General features: G+C 43.0%; 3 protein-coding genes across 14 annotated transcripts in view; 1 reads left to right on the top strand and 2 right to left on the bottom strand.

Moving 5' to 3' along the window:
- Nucleotides 1-14,198, top strand: part of LOC147031059 (FXYD domain-containing ion transport regulator 7-like) — a 39,611-nt gene extending 25,413 nt beyond the window's left edge. For 2 of the 4 annotated variants that reach the window (XM_085875739.1, XM_085875740.1), the window contains 6 exons: nt 578-613; nt 2,658-2,690; nt 6,530-6,604; nt 7,961-7,997; nt 13,734-13,777; nt 14,001-14,198. In XM_085875739.1, the coding sequence (XP_085731865.1) occupies nt 578-613; nt 2,658-2,690; nt 6,530-6,604; nt 7,961-7,997; nt 13,734-13,777; nt 14,001-14,017 (242 nt within the window). In that variant the 3' untranslated portion in view covers nt 14,018-14,198. The remainder of the gene's footprint in view (nt 1-577; nt 614-2,657; nt 2,691-6,529; nt 6,605-7,960; nt 7,998-13,733; nt 13,778-14,000) is intronic. The other 2 variants (XM_085875741.1, XM_085875742.1) reach the window with 1 other exon arrangement.
- IFT46 (intraflagellar transport 46) overlaps nt 1-20,000 on the bottom strand; it is a 103,802-nt gene that overhangs the window by 23,792 nt on the left and 60,010 nt on the right. For 6 of the 9 annotated variants that reach the window (XR_015056647.1, XM_085875730.1, XM_085875735.1 and 3 more), the window contains one exon: nt 14,227-14,352. Coding sequence is in view for 7 of the 9 variants with exons in the window: in XM_085875730.1 (XP_085731856.1) it covers nt 14,242-14,352 (111 nt within the window). In the remaining 2 variants the exon portion in view is untranslated. Of the gene's footprint in view, nt 1-11,587; nt 12,074-14,177; nt 14,353-20,000 lie in introns of those variants that run through there. The other 3 variants (XR_015056648.1, XM_085875731.1, XM_085875732.1) reach the window with 3 other exon arrangements.
- LOC147031061 (uncharacterized) overlaps nt 14,360-20,000 on the bottom strand; it is a 5,650-nt gene continuing 9 nt past the window's right edge. Inside the window, exons 1-2 of the mRNA XM_085875738.1 lie at nt 18,552-20,000; nt 14,360-18,356 (exon numbers count right to left, since the gene is read on the bottom strand). The exon at nt 18,552-20,000 is cut by the window's right edge and continues 9 nt beyond it. Coding sequence (XP_085731864.1) covers nt 16,699-17,628 — 930 coding nt within the window. The 5' untranslated portion in view covers nt 17,629-18,356; nt 18,552-20,000 and the 3' untranslated portion in view covers nt 14,360-16,698. The remainder of the gene's footprint in view (nt 18,357-18,551) is intronic.

The following is a 20,000-nucleotide window of genomic DNA, read 5'->3' on the forward strand; positions in this document are numbered from 1 at the left end:
ACTCCCCCGATCCCCGTTCGATACAGTCCTACACCAATAACATATTGTGCTTGAAGCTGTTTTAAATAATCACGTGTCTCTGGATTGTTTAAAATTACTTCTGGATTATTGATTCCAACTTTTCTTTTCAAATCAACAATTCTCCTTGAAACATTATTCTCTACCTCCTCCAACAATAAAGCCATTTGTGTGTTAAGTACTTTGTATTTATCAATTTGTTCTTTCAGTCATTCCATCAGTCCTATCATTGTAAGTTCCATTGCCTTATTCCAGTTAATCCTTTTATTTTCTCTCTAATTTAGTCTTTTTGTCAGTGATGCACAGAATTTTCTATCTTTCACTCTTCTGAGATGACCTGTGATGATGTGTTTATGATGTGGATTTTTGGACACACGCACACACACACACACACACACACACACACACACACACACACACACACACACACACACACACACACACACACACACACACACACACACACACACACACACACACACACACACCCACACACACACACACTTGATTTGGCAGTGGAATGAACTTGTGTTGATTATTTTGTTTCATATATTTGCAGAAAATGTCCAAGTACAGGCTGGTGAATCAGACAAAGGTAAAATTTAATCTCTTTCACTCCCAAGGTTTTTGTTATCCACATCACAAGCAATAACGACAAAGTAAATAATCAATTTTCCATAATTCTTCGTCGTTTTACCACTTGCCAGTAGAGGTATCCGACGTTACCCAGTGCTGTTCTACTCCTGCTGGCATTTTGAAGAAATCATTTTTTTTTCTGTGGGGGACTAAAACACCTCCCTCAGCCCACTATGGAATCAGGGATCATTTCATATTACCTTTTACATAGCTAAAAAGGCTTAGGTACTATAGAGTGATTACAATTTTTAAAAAATCTTTTTTTTTCTTCAAAATTTTCAAAACTTTTTTTTTTTAAACATAAAACACTTCCCGACACTCACTGATGAACCTCTGAAAATATGACGAAGATCTGTTTGGCCATCTCTGAGAAAAATGGTGACAGACACACACACAGCTCTCTTTTAGTATCGATATAGCTGTGTATCCTTACTAGAATTCACGGACTGGTGTTTGTGTGTTTGTTTGTTTGTGGGTCTGTTTGCCGGGCTACTTCTCCTTCAGTTCTGAGCCAATTACATCCAGACTTGCTACAGAGGATTAGCAGAACCCCAATTAGTGTATAGGGGTGTTTATCTTTGCCGGTGGTCTTGGTGGAGGGGAGGGGGAGGAACGCAAAGTCTCTCTGTTAATGAGTATCATGTATTGCCACCTCCAGGTGGGGGAGGGTATTACAAGTCTCCACCACTTAGGATAGTATTCCTGTCCCCACGTTTTCCAGTGTCGTGAGATGTTTTGAATTATAAGCAGTGGGTATGTTTTTGCTTCATGCACATAACCCAGGTTATTTATTTTCCTCTACAGTGCTGTCACTTGCCTATACACTGCCCAAATAAATGTATGAGTCAGAAGAATGTGTTGCATGCTAGGAACAAGACAAGTAGGGTGGGTACTCTGTTAGTATAAATGAATCACATTATGAAAATAGATACATCCCTTATTATATGATGACTCTATATATGGAATCTTGTTATAATGTAACGTGTATATTAGGGAACCAATTTGTTATACGTTACATTAAATTCACTTTTATGAAATTTTGAATGCATTAAAAAAAAAATTAATGGGGGTCGGGGTGGGGGGGAAATTGCATGAACAATCTTTCGTTTGTCCTCGCATGCATTTCGTATTCCTTTCAGGTGGTTTGGGCATGCTTTTTATACTGTTCTGGTTTCCCACACTTTTTGTGCCACTCAAGAACTCAAGGTTCAGTCTGTTGTGTTGATCATGCTTGGTGCTGTACTTGCTGTATTTCACCCTTTTTCAAAGTTCTTACTTCAGTAAAAGTAAGTCAAGATGTCTGGAAAAAGGCCATTAAGTGCAAGTGATTGTAGAAGTGCAAAAAATAGAATGTAGAGCAATTACGTTGGATGTAAATTTGATGTGCTGAGACTGTTTGTCTGACGTCAAACACCAGTCTGAGAATCGCAGAAGCATTAGGACTTGCTGGTCTACAGTGGGAACAATAATAAAAGCAGGTTCTCAAACAGACGATCCCACTGTCCCTCCTTCTCCCTACCAGCAGCAAACCCCACTCCACTTAGTCCTGTTATATTATAAAATCTCACTATACCGCAACGTCATGCAATGAAGAACGCAGGTATTTTTTTTTATTTCTGTGAGTTATTTTAAGTATTGTTATTAATATCTCATTCGCTATCAGAGCAATATCGAATTTCTATTAAATATGTGCTTTAAAAAGATTTCCTGCATTCATAAGTGTTATTACGTCTTGAGGCCGAAATTCCGTGGGAACGCATCTCCAATTATATAAAGGAAGTCAATGGGAATATAGGATTCGATATACAGAACTTTGCTTTGTGTACAACTTTTAAAGAATGTGCATATTCTGCAAATGGAGGGATAGGTGTACCATTTTCCTTTTGTCTATATCCCTGCACTCCTGGAGTTGTAGCTGAAATGAACATCCCTGATGGAACATTTAACTATTAAGAGCTTTTCCAATATAAAAATGTAATGCTTTTAAAAAATCTTGCCCTCAGGGACTCCCGAACAGCCGCCAACACTGTATTATGGTAAGGAACCTTGAGGGGTTTATGCTTGATTCCATACAACAACATGTAACTGTACAATCGAGTAAGGACATCATTCCCATGTTGATTCCATTTTCTTCCTGTTTGTGAGTTGAATGTCAACTTGGTTTGCAGATCTCTTGAATTCTTCATTTGATGACTGGTTGTATGTTTTACTGGCACCACATCATGGTTTGTTCCATACCTGGACCACCTGTGTTTATTTGATCTATGCTGATTGTCGTGGCCCCGATACAGACTTAGAGCTGATACAGACTTGCCAGAAGAAGCATTGCACACTATAATGGCAGTCAAAAGTTTTCTTGATGGATATTCACCTCCTGGGAATTATCTACCTTCAGGGTGCAGCTCTGACATGACCTTGAGTCATCCCGAGACCACAATATGCCTGGATATGGTTTCTAGCAGTAGACCCATAAAATATTTCCTGAAAGGTATAAAGGAACAAGTTACCATAGTTGGTTGGATCCACATGAACTTTCCTGAAAGGTCTGCTTCTTTACAGTTTGACACGTGATTGTGTGGAACTAATGTCATCTTCGTCCTTTTCCCTTTAAGAATGCTAAATAAATTAACTTGTTGAAGCAACATTTCATCTGATTTTGATTAAATATTCAGGTATGTCAGAGCTTATGGTCTCTTTAAATGACACTGCCAATTTTACAGTCATCCCATTTAAAAGGAATGTCTATTTTCCAAACATTGGTCTACAGGTTTATCAGCCATCTACATTCCATTCACACAGGTTAAAGGTGAAGATAAAGCAAGAGAAAACAAATCAAGAAAGGGAAGGGGGAAGATAGGAAATAAATGGTAGGGGAGTAGTGTAGAGAGACATAAATAAGGGGATCGGGGGGGGGGGGGGGAGAGGCGTGTAGGGAGGTTCAATAAATCTGTCATTTTGTACTATCAAGCACAAAAGATCAATAAGTAAAACCTTCCTGGTACTTCTTTAAATTTCAACGTGTTAATTGTAACTGACGGCTCGATCATCCAAAGAACATGAACTTGCTTTTTGGTTGGCATGAGCTGGAACTGGCCAGGTACAAAGAACATAGATAATAGCTTAATCACATTTATCCTTTTGTCTTCAAAAACATCCAACACATCTCCAAGAAATTTCTCATCGTATTAGACAACTACCCAGTCTCTTACATTTTATTTCAGAACAGGTCGGCACATAAGCATATCAGGGGCTGCGGGCAAATGAAATACCATTGGAGAAACTGGAAGGGCACTCAGTAGAGCGCATACCTCTGCCCCGCAATGCCTGATCCAGAACATATCGGGCCCAATACATTTTTGAAATCTAACGCTATATATCGTTTTTGGCCCTATCTCTCAATGGTGAAGAATCACTTTAAAATCAACATCTCATATCCAGATTTGGATCTTTTCCAAAATCGAATCAATTCGCCCTTAGCACACACCCAACCTGTCGACCAAGTTTCGTCCGAATCCGTCCACAACTTTTTGAGATATCGTGTTATATATCGGTTTCGTCCTATCTCTCAAAAGTGAGGAATCACTTAAAAAATTATCAGATCCGGATCCGGATTCAGATCCTCACCAAAATTGAATCAATTCTTCCTTGTCACACACCAAACATGTCCATCAAGTTTTTCGTCTGAATCCGTCCACAACTTTTTGAGATATCGTGCTAGATATCATTTTTCGTATCCAACACATCTCCAAGATGATGATGATACTATAGAACTAGAACGGCACTTGGTGGAGCACATTCCTCCATCAGGCTGAACAGTTTACGTTGTGTATCCCACTGATAGGCCAGATCTGCATCCATACCCAAACCAAAATCTAATCTGCTTGTTCTTGTCATATACCTAGCTCATCCACCAAGTTTCGTCTAAATTCCTCCATAACTTTTTGAAATATCGTGCTATGTGTCTCTTTTTGGCCCTATCTCTCAATAATGAAGAATCACTTAAAAAAAAATTTGTATCCGGATCTTCACCAAAATGTGATCAGTTCGTCCTTGTCACACACCCAACCTGTGCACAAAACTTCATCTGAATCCGCACACAACATTTTAAGATATCCTGCATACAAACAGACAGACAAACAGACAGACAGAAAGGGGTGAAAACATAACCTCCTTCACCTTCGGTGGCGGAGGTAATGATCATGTCTGACACGCTTCTATAAGTTCAATGGTTCACCATCACTAATTTGATACATATTTACATAGCATTTGGGTCCTCCCCCAACCCTGAATCCCGGAACTTTTTTTTTTTTTAATCACCTAAAAACTTCCCACATACACCCTGAGTACAACCACCAGTTTTCAACTCATTCAGCCCAGTGGTTCAGGAGTGTATAGAAGTCAAAGAAGACACACACACAAACACACAAGCAAACAGACACTTCTCAATTTATACATAGTAATGGTGTCATTTATTTCCTCTATATTATTGAACCAAGGGTAATGTTCATCAATTAAGTCATTGATATACTGTATGTGCATTGCAGTCATCTCAGGCATCGGTTGCTGCATTTTGAATCACAATTGCATCTCTATCCTTGCTGTTGCCCATTACTTGGGGACTTTTGAAGATCCCCAAATCCCACCTGCACCCCTTTACCTTGGAAGGAAGCAAAGTATTTCCATTACAACTTTCATTTAGAACCTCTGTGAAATCTATATTATAAAAGGAGTCGTGTTATAACTTGAGAACGGATTAACGGATTTCAATAAATACAACTACGGTGGATTCAGGGAAGTCCCAGAAAGGTGTGTGACAAAAATTTTTTTATTATTATTATTTTTATTTTTTTATGGGTACATGGGCACACGTGGCGAAACTGCAAACGCCAACTTGCGACGCTGGTTATCCCCGCACTCCCAGGAATCCTTTTTCTTCTTGCCCTATTGATTAGCCATCACAGCAAAGATTGGTATTTCCGTCAGTGAAGCGACTGGTCTTATATTCTAGTCAATGTTAAAAACTATCCATATACGATTACTCATAACTGCTGACAAATGTAATGATAACATCAGATCTCATGACATTTATGTTCAGGCAAGGCCACCGACTTGTCATAGTAGCGGTTATAAAATATTTTCAATGTGGTTGCTACAAAAGCCATTATCATAAATAGAATGGCAAGCTGGCCAAGACCTATTGCCTCTGAGCTATCTAGTCTGGGTTTGAATCTCGTCCAGAAGCTAAAAACTGTCATCCTGGTGTTTCTCAGGCAGGGCGAAGCATAAATATTTGTGCCGTCCCTTGGATGGACGTGTAACTGATCTCCCATCTGGGCAATGAACATGGATGTTAAATTGGGCATAAAAAAGCACTAGTTGGTGCATGAAGATCCCAAAGTTTATTACATTTAATAAGTTGAAGCTACAAACTATCATCCTGGTGTTTCACAAGCAGTGTGAGGCATAAATGTGTGTGCCGTCCCTTGGAAGGACATTTAACTGGTCTCCCACCCTCGCAATGGACATGGATGTTAAACTGAGCATAAAAAGCACTAGTTGGTGCATGTTAAAGTCTTAAAGATCCCATGGTGTCCTTCACAAAGAGTAGACGAGCCATCGCCAGCACCTTGAACAAAAAGCCCTTTTGGACGGTGTTCCCTTTTAATTGTTCAATCCTCAAATCGCTCTTAAAATCCCATATTTGTTATCGTTATTTTTTATTTTGTACTTTTCTTACCTTTCTTCTTTGTAACACTTTAAAAAAAAATTTGATAAATTTATAGAACATTTTCTACCAAATATCACACTGTGACATGGAATGGGCAAATATTCTCACAATTCATTTCACCAAACTGAATCTCTTTTCTGTCTCCAGATTACAATAGCTTGCAGAATGTGGGCTTGGTGATGGCAGTTATCATTGCCATAATTGGAGCAGTCATCCTATTAAGTGAGTTAAACTGAAACGTTTCTGTAGCAATATGTTGTTGAGTGCTTTCAATCATTGGCTTGAATGTGCCTGAACGCATCAACTCAGAAGCAAGGCAGAGATTACTCGGTGAGTACATACTTGGAAGAGAGACCTCCATGGCAACTCACGTTTTACAAAAAAGGTTATCCATAAAGACAGGATAGTAAAATTTTAGATGTATTTTAGAATGTTCCCTTTATAAACAAAACAACATTCTGTAGTGATGGTAAAAAAAGCCAATATTTTAATATTTTTATTTAAATACCATTCATGGCAGCCAGAGTCTGGCCAGGATGGTGCAGAGAGAATGCACTTACCTTTGCACTGTCTAGTCTGGACTGGTAACCTGACTATAAACTGTCGGATCGGTGCTTCACAGGCAGGGGTATTGAGTCTCAATTGGTGTTTTCCCTCAACTGGATGTTAAACCGGCTGTCCCGTCTGCCGGCATTAGTTGGTGGATGTTAAAGATCCCACCGGTTGTCCTTTGTGAAGAGTCAGCGAACTATCATCGGCACCAAGAACAAATTACAAATTCCTGCCCAATTCACCTTCCATCTATCGTTAGGCCTAGCCAGAAGGTTCCTGAAAAACTTGGGTCAGACCTTCCTTCTCGGCCAACCCCAGAAGATGGTTGCATGAATTGGGCCATTAAAGGAGTAGTCATAGTAGTAGAGACTTAAGGTAATCATACTGCCCAAAAATGTTAGAATATAGTATGTCAAATTTGGAGATAGTGTTTTGTTTGTTAAATGCCCATCTCATGTGGAGTTACTGTGTTATTGAATCCACCTCGCTAGGGGACTACGCTTCTCTGAGAGCTATGACTTGTATGGAGAGAGAGAGACACAGACAGAGGGAGACAGACAGAGAGAGAGAGAGAGAGAGAGAGAGAGAGAGAGAGAGAGAGAGAGAGAGAGAGAGAGAGAGAGAGAGAGAGAGAGAGAGAGAGAGAGAGAGAGAGAGAGAGAGAGAGAGAGAGAGAGAGAGAGAGAGAGAGAGAGAGAGAGAGAGAGAGAGAGAGAGAGAGAGAGAGAGACACACACAGGCAGAAACAGATACTGTACATGCGATGTCATGTAAAAGCTGAAATTTGACAAAAATTGGATACAGTGCGTTCTTCCATTTTTGGGCAGCACAGGAGGAGAAACTTAGAGTAGCTTGGCGATGGGCTTGCAGGTACACATCTCTTTTGAGAAAGTTGGGCAATGCTCTTTATAAATAATAATTAACATGTTCGCAAACCTTGTCAAAAAGAGAACAATAACTTTTGTAAACGGTCTCATCCTTCTCTCCCCCCATCCCCTTCTGCTCTCACCATAATGCCTTCCACAGGTAAATCCAAACGCTTCAATAACTGCACACGAAAGAGGTATGTAGTTTATCCATGTATGTTCCTTTGGATATGCCATGTCTTGGTTAAGATTTCCATTCTTTGATCCCTCATGACAGCAGTCAATGAATCGCTTCCATTCACATCCTTACAGATAAACGATTGTAAAATACAAAGGTAATTATGGATGAAAGGTCACCTCCTTCTTTTACTATGAAATTGTCCTCTTCCCTAAATTGAAATGGTTGCTAAAATATGGATGGAACATTGGCAGTCAAAGGTGCTTAAAGGTCTACAGAATTAGAAATTAAAAATATATATATTTGATGTAAAAATATTGATTTGCAAGTAATAAACAAACAAGAAAAAGAGCTATCAGAGATTCCAGACCCTCACCAGGACTTGTTTTGTGTGGTGTTTATGTACTGGCGTGTTTAATAATAAAAAGAGACATAATTAGAACGGCTGGCAGTGATGACCGGGTGGAAAGACGTCCTGCTTTGATGCAACCCCGCTTTTATGAGACACCTGACCCTGACCCATGACGTTTATTATTATGCAAATGAATTCAGAATGGGATTAAAATAAATTAAATTCAAATCAAATGGAACACCAAATATGTACATTCTTGCATTGGAGTAATCAGAAGGAACCCAAACAAGTAAAAAGCAAAGATGAAGTCATCAGGAAGAACCTGGATAGGATTTGCATTTCAGCTGCTGCTACTCTACTCTCAAATAGACCCAGGCACAGCCAAGTGAGCCTTATTCAAAAAAAAAATAATAATAATCAAAAAAACAAAAAGAACCTACATCAAAAATATTAAATAATTCTGGCTGCCAGACGATGCATGTGATAAAGTTGAAATTTAAAACATGTATTCCCCATCACTACGAGATCATAATTGTGAAGTTTCACATCAATTGATTAAGCAGTTCCAGAGTAAACATTATTTAATATTTTTCTTCAATCCAATACGACTGCCAAACCATGTGACATAAAATTTTTGTTTGTTTGCTTGTTTTTGTATACACCATCAAGGCTCATATGAGAGCTAACACACAGAATGTTCAAGGGGGGCAGGAGACAAGAGGAGTGGGAGAGGGAAGGAAAAAAAACAGTGGGTAACAGAGACATGAGATCTGTGGAAGGAAGATGGATGGGGCGGAGTACACAGGGTAAACAAGATGAACACTCCAGGGACTTTCGGGTCCTTTCATGACAGGGACTTTCAAGAAGGAAAGCAGGGAATTTGAAGGAGGTGCGTTTGGGGTAGATTAGCAGGGGTAGAAAAGATCATAGTTTTGGATGGGGGAAGATATGAGATGGTGGTGAACAGCTGCTTTGAAGACCTGGAGGGAAGTGTGGGATTGAAGAGAGTGTGGGAGTTTGTTCCAAAGGCAGGGAAACAGAGGATTTAAAGAGTGAAGGTGAGCAGTGATTCTTGATTTTGGTAGTTTTACCAGAAGGGAGTCACTGGGGGACCTTGAGCACCGTGCAGAAATATAGAGGGAACATATCTGAGACAGAGCAAAGGGGGGGGGAGACTGGAGAGGAGACTGTGGAAGACAGAAAGACCACTGACTTGCCTGCAGTGAGAAAGCAAGAGGCCCAAAGACAGCCTCATTGCGGAAGATACCAATGAGCCTAAATGCCTTGGCTTCCACAGCGTGAAACTGAGAAAGGTGGGAGGCAGGAGCCCAGCCCAGAGGGGAGAGCAGTGCTCCATCAAGCTGCGGACGAAAGCTGTGTACGACGTCAGGAGCTCAGGTGGGCCGAGGAAGGACTTTGCACGACGGAGAATGCCCAGTCAGCGACTGGCTCTTGAGGCCAGCTTGGAAATGTGGCTTTCCCAGGAAAGATCATGGCAGATAGTGAGACCCAGAAGCTTGAATGAAAGGGGACTTCATCAAGAGGATTGTTGAGAAAGTAGATGGGGGGGGGGTTCCAGACGGTGCTTTCGGAGAGACATAGTGAGTGTGAGATGTGTCAGGATTGAAAGAGATGTTCCACATGTTGGACCAACTTGTGATTTTATCCAGATCTGCAGAGAGAGAAGAGGCTGCTGCTTGCCGATCTGAGGGATGACAGATGGTACGGTAGAAGGTGGAGTCATCAGCAAAGAGATAAAGACGATTTTCCAGAGTCTGAGAGATCGTTGATGAAAACCAGAAAAAGAGCAGGGCCAGAATGCTGCCTTGAGGAACTCCAGCGTGGACAGGAAGAGGGGATGAGAGAACTCCATTAAGGGCCACAAGTTGGCTGTGACAGGAGAGGAAGTCTGCAAGCCATGAGTGGAGATGTCCTTGGATACCATAGGAAGAGAGTTTGGTGAGCAGGGCAGGGTGCCAGACCGTGTCAAAGGCACATAATATGTCTATGGAGATGGCTCTGATTTCATGTCTGGCCTTGAGGATTTCCATCCATTGTTGGGAGAGCAAAAGCAGCATATCCAGCAAAGAGTGACCTGGTTCATGAACAAACTTAACAAATGCATTCACAAACTTGTACACACATGGCTTGGGGAACATTTCTGTGAAGTTTCCCCTCAATCTGTCCAGCCGTTCTGGAGAAGAAGATTTTTTCACAGGTTTTATGGTAAATCCAATATGGCTGCCAAACCATGTGACCTATGACATCATATGTGTGAACCATTTGTTCCTCACGGATAGGTGGTCATACATGTAAAGTTTTGCCTTGATCTGTTCAGCCATTTCAGAGAAGATCTGTGAAGGTTTTTTTTTGAAACAATATGGCTGCCAAATCACCTGACCAATGACATCATCAAATTTTTTTTTCTGTGGGCAATTTTATCCAAAGATTACCCCCACAAATTTTCATAGTGATCAGACATAGTATTCCACATATGCAATTATAACGTCATAATGAAGGCACCTATGATGTCGTTAAAAAAAAACAATCACACCCATTCCCAATGAGGAGTATTTCACATGTGCCAAGTTTCAATTTTTTCATTGGTGCGGTTTCAGAGATACAGAGGTCCAAAGTTTTTCTGTTTTTCTAACATGGCTGACATACCACATGACCTTTGATGTCATAATTATCATTAAAATATTCTACATGAGTAGTCGCTCCTGTGGTGAAAATTTCATCTCAATCTGACAAGCAGTTGCGGAGAAATACACAAATTCTGTGCGGACAAACAAACAAACAAACAAACAAACGGACCCAAGTGCAATGCCCTCTCCGTCGGTGATGGTAATTACTGAAAGTGGTTTTTTATTCTATCAATTTGATGTGTTAAAGTTTTAAAAAACAACACAACCTGGCTGGTACCACCCCTAAAACTTCAACAAAACCTCCATCGTCATTGTGCCATCTGTGTGACGTCATCACCAAAACGATTGTCTCAGCACGCAAGTAATAATGGCCGCACAAGTCGTTTGTGAAAGTCAATTTGATGAATAATTTTCTGATCAAGAATCCTCAGATTACGACGATCGTCAAAATCATGATGAAAAAGTCAGACCGTACATGAACCCCGAGGTCATGAAATACCTGGCGTTCACAACAATCGGGACGACGTCGAAGAAAGACTCGGTAAATAACAACCGGTAAGTGGTAAACCATTGAGCTAGAACGTGGTAAATGTGGATTTTAGTGTTATCTTGATGTAACGCTTCTCTTTAATTCTTGTAATAACGAGAACGGCACTTGGTGAGGCGCATACTTCCCCCAGACTGAACAGTGAACAGTTTACATTTTGTATCCCACTGATGGGCCGGGTCTGCATCTGGACCTGAACCAAAATCGAATTAGCTTGTTCTTGTCAGTTTATCATAATGCATCCACGACTTTTTGAAATAACACGTTATATATCGTTTAGGCCCCATCTCTCAATGGTGAAGAATTGCACGTCTTCAATACATTAATGATAAAAGCAAATCTCTTTATTTAAAGTCCATCATTGCTTTTTCCAGACACTTAATATAATGTACTTTGCAAACAAAAGCAATTGAACATATTTATAAACGATAACATCACTCCCAGCTATTAGTCCATTGACATCATTACATGGATTCTGACTGCTGCCTGGTCTTATTGACAGTACACCACTGTACCACCTTTACTTCTTCAAATATAGTTCGGAGTGACTGAAAAAAAAAAACAGGATAAATATCATCCCGGGATTAAGGTATGAAATGGGGGGAGGGGTGTCTTCATCGAGCATTACATAATATTTTAGGGGGTGTCTGAAGTGTTATGGAGTGTTATGGGGGGTGTGGGTGTCATATTTGGGCAAAAAAAATGCGTTGCATAATTTTTGGATGGCCCCTGACAGGTTTCTGTGAAGTCAAATGACAGCATGATAAGAGAGCAAAAATGTTACGTATTTCACTGTTTTGACATGGGTATGTCCATTTTCTTTTATGAGTGGGGGAAGGGTGAGAGTAAAGTTGGGACAACTTTGAAGCAGGTGGGAGGGGGCTGAGGACTCAGTGGGCGTGGGGTTTGAAGGCTCGAGTGCAGGGAGGGATTGATGGCTTAGGGTTGGGAGGAGCATGGGTGAGGACTTGGGGTTAGGGGTAGGGAGAGCAAAGATGGGACATAGTTTGGAGGGGGAGTTTGAGTTTCTTTTGTTAAGGAGTTGTCAGAATTGCATGTGTGAGTTTATTCACAGTAAGTGTGTGTGTGTGTGTGTGTGTGTGTGTGTGTGTGTGTGTGTGTGTGTATGTGTGTGTGTGTGTGCGCGCGCGCGCGCGCGCATCACCCAGGGGGGGGGGGGGTGACGCAATCACCTTATGGGTCAATCATAAGTGGCTAAACTCAAAAGTGAAAGTCAGACAATAATAATTGCAGTTTCTAACTTGTGGACCCTTTCAACGTTACATTGTCATGCATCGTGCACAGTGTTTCTTGAGCCCAAAATGTTTTTTGGCCGCCGTGCCTGCATGCCCGGCCTGCACTAACCCAACCGAGCACACGTCCGCAAATAACAGGAATTGAAATGTGAAAGTTGTTTGTTGCTGTCAAACTATGCACCATGGTCACAGAGGTTAAACATAATTTCAACCTTTTATAGTTTTCTCCATTTATGTAGATTATCTATCTGCTTGGCACATAGAAGCTGCACATACTGTCGGACTCCACTTGTTGTGGGGATACGTTCCTGGAAAATGCCGCAAATAGCTTAACGTTTGCGATTCATGAGGGAAAATCAAAAATCCAGTGAAAAACCGCGAATACCCGCGTGAAAAAAAATAAAGCCCCGCAAATACGCTTTCGAAAAAGCGGGGGAAAAACATGAATACGTGAAGCACAGGACTGCAAATGTCAAAGCAGGTCGCATTTTACAAACCGCGAATACGCGGGGTCTGCGAATACACGGGGTCCGCGAATACGCGAGGTCCGCGAATACGTGGGATCCGCGAATACACGGGGTCCGCAAATACGTGGGGTCCACGAATATAATATTATTAGCCCTGTTTATGGCCACACGTAAACACAAGTCCTGAAGCAAGAGTATCCTTGAGATGATGTGGCAGGTCACGTGATATATGACATCATCACATCGCCATTTTTGGGGGGGATGGGACCAATTGAGCATACAAAGGACACCAAAAAAAAACATTCAAATGTTTGTTTCAAGATATTTATTCAAGAAAAAAAAAAAACGATAAAGTGTTAAGTGAAGCCATAATTACTTATGAGACCAGATATGAATTTCTGATTCTGTGGACCTTTAAGAGTGGTGTTGGTAGATGGTGGTTACCAGCTGAGTTATTCATATCCATTTTGCTGTCGCTGTTACAGATACTCTGGAAAATCTGAACCGTTGACCAAACCAGTGCCAACAGGTAGGCATGTTATCACACTCACTGAGTGCACCATACCTTGGTGATTGATGCAGAAGGTGGGAGGGCAGTGCAAAATAGAATTCTGAGCTCATTTAAACAGTAATGAGGAGGTGGGGATGGGGTATTCAGATGGGTGGATAGAAAGGTATGGTAGTTTAATACGAAATAGCTTGGACATTTGTCGTTGAATCAAAACGTTTCACAAGTGACCTCTCTTTTTCAGATGAAGTGGATGTTTAATGAAGCAGGAACACAACAGCTGGTGCAGGGAAAATGTATTAAAAGGAAGAGGCACCAAGGGTGTGGGGTGTGGTGTGTGGTGTGCATACAAATATCTTGCTTTGTAAATTTGAGTCATTGTGTGCTTTTGCTCTCTTAATCTGTTGTTGTCGTGACACAAATAAAATTGAATCTGAAGAGATTCTGAGTCTGCCTCTGGTGCATCTCACCTGACGCTGGGTGTGTCATCCCTGAAGATCGACAGAGTCCACCGCAGGAGACTTGATCTGATTAGACTGCGAACTGGAGACCGCCAAACCCAGTGGACTCTTCCTTTCCACCAGTGTGCTGAAGTACTGTTGGGTCAAGGCAAGGCGGTCCCCACAATGAGAGGCATGTCGTGAATCCAGTGCTTCATAATGCATTTCACCAATGGCAGTACCTGCCCGTACATTGCTGTGTCATGAAACACTCGTGATTAAAACAATAGCTTTGCCAGATGAAGACTGAACAGTTATGATAACGATTATGTATCACTTGCTGTTTCCAAACTACTTGCTCGGTCTGCTAGTACTACAACTGTAATGGCCTCAATTAATCCCATCTTCTCGTGGGGGAACGTTTCTTGGCCCAAGTGTTTCTTTCAAAAGTCTGTCTCAATGTCAAATGGTTTCCTCATGTTTAATTAACACTACAACACACACACACACACACACACACACACACACACACACACACACACACACACACACACACACACACACACACACACACACACACACACACACACACACACACACACACACCAAGATGCAATAGTAGAGGGCAACATGTGTCCTATGGGACGCTTCAGCCTGCGATGCATCTACCTGTGCCCCACACCCTCCCCCTCCCCCTCTGGTTTTACACTTTATCAACAGGAAGCAGATAGTGTGAACAAATCCCTGCAAGATGCTGAATCACCAGTCATGATGATCTTTTGTATTGATATGTTCAACCCTTTATTACATTCCTAATGTTTATAATGTTGTTTGTCTCTTTAAATTAAAATGTATAATTTTGGCTGGAAATTGCAAGAGGTGGGGGGAGGGGGGGGGCTTCCAGCCCAATGCAGTTGCTTGCGAATCCATGACCCTCAAATTAGCTGGGGTTGTCACCCACTGATGCACAGGCTCCTTCAGGAGTCTTAGACACCAGAAAATAAAATTTCCCATGCAAATCGTATCATGAAAATGCTAGCCCAGCATCTAATAGTTTAGGTTTGAGAACAGGTGATGAAATATTGAAACAATCGTAGTGAGAACACGAGGATGAGCAAGAGATAGAGAAAGAAATTCAGTGGCTGAGAGATAAACCCAAAAATGCTGCACAATCACTTCCAGGTAGACAATGGCAACAGAAAACATAGTTCTTCACCATACAAGTCAAAAGCCACAGGTGTGGCATTAAAAACCACGGTGTCATTTTAAAAATAAAAAACTAAATGGTTGCTGCTAATTCCTGAGTACAAATAAGTACAGCTAGTCGCTGATGTTGAACGGAACGACTTTATTTGGATAGGATTTTCCCCTACACATACATATTGTTGCGGGCCGGGGGTCGGGTGAGAAGACCACGAGGTGGGGGAAGCTATCGCGGCTCCCACCAGACTCCTCGGAATTGTAGGCCATCACACACGGAAAATTCCGTGACGCGACAGGTCGCTTAACTAACCATGAACGCCAATAACTCAACCGCGTGACCTTGGGTCCTCCCGTCTATGGGTTAATCGGGTTACCTAATTAATCACGTGATTTAATTACTGGGGAACACGTCCTCAGGACGCCTTGTCCGAACCGGATCACTCTACCGGATCGGATCACTTTTCAGGATCAGATACAGCCGAGCGACACTGCAAAGGACGTACCGGTTAAAAAGAACGGATCGTTGGGAATAAAGCCCCGGCAAAGTGAGGATTCGGACCATGCTGGATCAATGGAAGAAAAAACAAAAACGAGGAGGGAACATTCCTAATAATGATTTATTTACAATCAACTTACAAAAGGGAACACAGAGCAGACTTAATGCGAAAATAATAACAATAATAATGATAACAATAACAATCTTCCATAGTCTTAAGTGGACAGGCGCCAGGACACACACACACACACACACACACACACACACACACACACACACACACACACACACACACACACACACACACACACACAAACACACACACACACACACAACCCGATGAAGAGGTATTGAAACAAGAAGGGAGAGGAGTTGAGGCTACGATCTCGGTACCTTTGTACTTGATTGCACGAACGCGCCACCAATACGTTTCGGGGGGGAATGCACCGTGGTGCGGTACCAGACAGCTGGCGCGTCGTCTCTGGTTTCAGCAGCGCGTGTGGAGACCGTGGGCGTGAAGGAGCGGCTTGAGTGGAGAAGGGGCGGAGTCCAGAGTGCATGGATGAAGTGGTAGGCGGGTGGGTTCAACGTCGTGTGGGCGGAGACGAGGAGGCAGAGTCCAGGCAGCAGGAGGCGGGTCATGGCAATGTCGGGCAGAGAGACGAGGACGAGAGAGAGAGAAAGGTGGAGGGACAGCGCCGACCTTTATTGGACTTGCAACATGGGGTGGGGGGCCACCCCGAAGCGAAGCGCCATTACCTGAATTGGGCGCTCCGATTGGCCCCGACCCCTCACGCGGCCCGCTAACCTTGGCCGGAAACCGCAACACTCCGTTTCGGCAAGGTCATCCCAGACAACGAAAATATTCCGCTCCAACCCCACGACATGACACGAATCGCCCACACCGAAATTGGCGCGCGAATCGTCCTGCAAAAAACCCTCGGACCGTGCCGTGGTGACCGGCCAAGAGTCCCGCATGCCCGCTCGGGCGTCCGACCAGCGCTGATCAATGTGCTTGCTCCGCGTGCTCCAACGTGGCCCGCACTGTACATTACCCTGCTCGATCGCAGCTTCGCTGGCCATAGAGACGAGAAGACGTTCACCATCCGTGGGGAATCTGCTGCTGCCTGCGAGGGCTGAAGGTACCTTGTTATGGATAAATCCATGCAAGTTTCGCGCAGTACGCGCGGATTCGCCATGGCACTAGTGGTCAGTGCTCGCATTCGCCCGGTTCTGCGAGCATGTGCGTGGGGCGAACACCAATATGTGTCAGATATTGATGAAATACGATACAAAGTCACAAGCGGTGCATTCGTGTCCTGCTTTGTACGATAACAAAGTCGCGAGCGGCATACATGTCTGCCTTCGAGCACATTCCATACAGTGTGCGTGGTTCGGCCATTACGCACGTGGCCAGCACTCACGTCCGCACGACTCTGCTCACTGTGTGTGGGGCGAACACTGATATTTATCAGATATTTGGTTGAAAAGGAACGTGCCGCATTTACTTCGCACACTCGCATCCCGCCCAACGTGGCGTGGTCGCCTTTATTGGCCTCCGTACGCGTTTCGTGCAGCGTGGGCGTCGTGCTGGCTGTGTTTCCTGTGTTGTGAAAAACACCATTCGTGCATCCTCTTAAGAGATATTCATTCGTATGCCTTTTTAATGCAACCGGCAATCTTCCCCAGATCATGGGAAGCTCGAGTTGATAATCCCGAACTGCCAAGCGCATTGTATGACTTGCCGCACACGTTGGGTTGAGGGCTCGCTTGGGAACGGGGGCTCTGCATTGTTAATGCTTGCACGTCATAGTTTCCTCGCAGCAGCGCCGCACGTGCTGGCCTCCGCGAGGGCCCATCTCACAGCGACGGCGCACGTGGCTCAGATTTACCTCAGGAATAATCAGAAAAGAAGAGTAGGGACGAAATGAAGAAGAAATTATGTTAGCAAACCTAGCTATGACATCATCGCAATGCACTCCCCTGTTGTCCCGCTAGACAAAAGGAAAGGGACTATCTACACGTATAATAATGGAATAACTGTCTTGGGACCACTATCTGTTGGATGCATGCGGTTCTGAGAACCGCAGCAATATACATCTATCTATAATTCCAGCAATCTGTGTGTGTGTGTGTGTGTGTGTGTGTGTCTGCCGAAATGTCTGTATGTCTGCATGCGACCGCCGTTTCTCGACGACCACCGGTCCGATCTGATTGAAACTTGCCAGGAATATTGCTGGGGACCCGCGGATGTGCCTTTTCAAGGTTTGATATTAATCGGACATACGGTTCCCAAGTTACGGACATTTATCTGTCAACCAATGACAAGACACAGTGCTATGACACCACGAATGACGTCACAATTAATGTTTATTTATTGTTTTGTTTTTTTTTTGCACGATTGACGTCACAATTCTTCTTCTTCTTCGTTTGGTATGACGTCACAATCGACGCTGGGGACCTGAGTATGTGCCTTTTCAAGGTTTGATATTAATCGGACAAGCGGTTCCCAAGTTACGGCCATTTATATGTCAACCAATAACAAGACACGGTGCTATGACATCACGAATGATGTCACAATGTTTTGTTTTTTTTTGCACGATTGATGTCACAATTCTTCTTCGTTTGGTATGACGTCACAATTGACGCTGGGGACCTGAGTATGTGCCTTTTCAAGGTTTGATATCGTTCTTCATCCGTTTCAGCTGTTTCCCAAGTGTTTCCCAAGGTTTGAAAGCTGTTTTTTTCCCAAGGTTTGAATTAATTGTTCAAATTATTCATTAATCCCAAGGTTTGAATTTTCCCAAGGGAAAGAACTGTTTCCCAAGGGTTTGAAAGCTGTTTTTTCGCAAGGTTTGAATTAATTGTTGTGCTTGGTCGACATTTGTGAATACATTTACAGAGAGAGGGGTGAGAGAGGAGGGGGGAGAGGAGGGTGAGACTAGGGGGGAGAGAGGAGGGGCAAGAGAGGGGGAGAGAGATAGGGGGTGAGAGAGAGGGGGGGCGAGAGAGAGAGAGAGGGGGCGTCACAATTGACGCTGGGGACCTGAGTATGTTTCCCAGGTGTTAACCAAGTTATGGCCATTTATGATACGGTTGGTCCGATCTAATTTAAACAATGCCCAAATCCAGTCGTCGTTTACGAGAGCGAAGGAACGAAGCTGCACATACTGGCACGCACCTACGGGCACGCACTAGTATATGTAAATGCCATTGTTTCTGTTTCTGTGTGTCTCTGTCTCTGTCTCTGTCTCTCTCTTTCTTATGCACGGCCACATCTTTTAAGTTACAAACTCCAAACTCGGGGTACAAATACAACTTTGTGTGTGGGGTAAAATAGGCTGTGTGGCCATAGCCTCATATGGGTGTGTGAGTGGGGGGTGGGGGGGGTGTGAGCATAAATTCTCCATGTAAATGTGTATCGTATAGTACCACCTCGTGGTGGCAGAGGGTATTACCATTTTCCTTTTTTTACCTGGGCACTGACTGCTGAGATTAAAGCACTCTTCGCACGGATAAATTTGTCATCCTTCTCTTTCTCGTCCAAAATGTTGGGACCTGTCAAAGTGGGAAAAATACTAACCAGAGGGAGCCAAGGACATCATGTGAAGGAAACATTTCTAGCAGCAAGGGATGTGCAGCTGGGATGAGGGGGTGGAAAAGAAGGTGGAAGCTCCAAGCTCCAAATTCAGGGTGTTGACACAACTTTGTGAGGGAAGTAACATGGGCTATGTGGCTACAGCTTCAGAGGCTGTTGTGAGTCTGAAAAGTTATGCCAAAGTGATCAATATAGCAATTTTTCACAAACAGGATGAATAATTGTTCTGACAGCGAAGCGACGGGTATGGTCTGCTCGTCGTGTTATAATGGAGGAATGTGTTGCCAGGGAAAACATTTTGGTCACCCGAACTTCACTTAACCTTCACGTAAGTACATATTAGACGTACATACTTAAGTACACCAGTACACTTCACCACAGGACAAAACATGTGAGACTGGGAGATAAAGCATCATGGCATCCACTGAGTGCTTACCATGTTGTCGGTTCTCCACTAGCGGGTGACGTAATGTCGCTTATACACTGGCAGATGGCACACCACTTTAT

This window comes from Eptatretus burgeri, chromosome 3 (assembly GCF_056783735.1).
Source record: "Eptatretus burgeri isolate ZD-2024b chromosome 3, Ebu_testis_v1, whole genome shotgun sequence".
Taxonomy (NCBI): domain Eukaryota; kingdom Metazoa; phylum Chordata; class Myxini; order Myxiniformes; family Myxinidae; genus Eptatretus; species Eptatretus burgeri.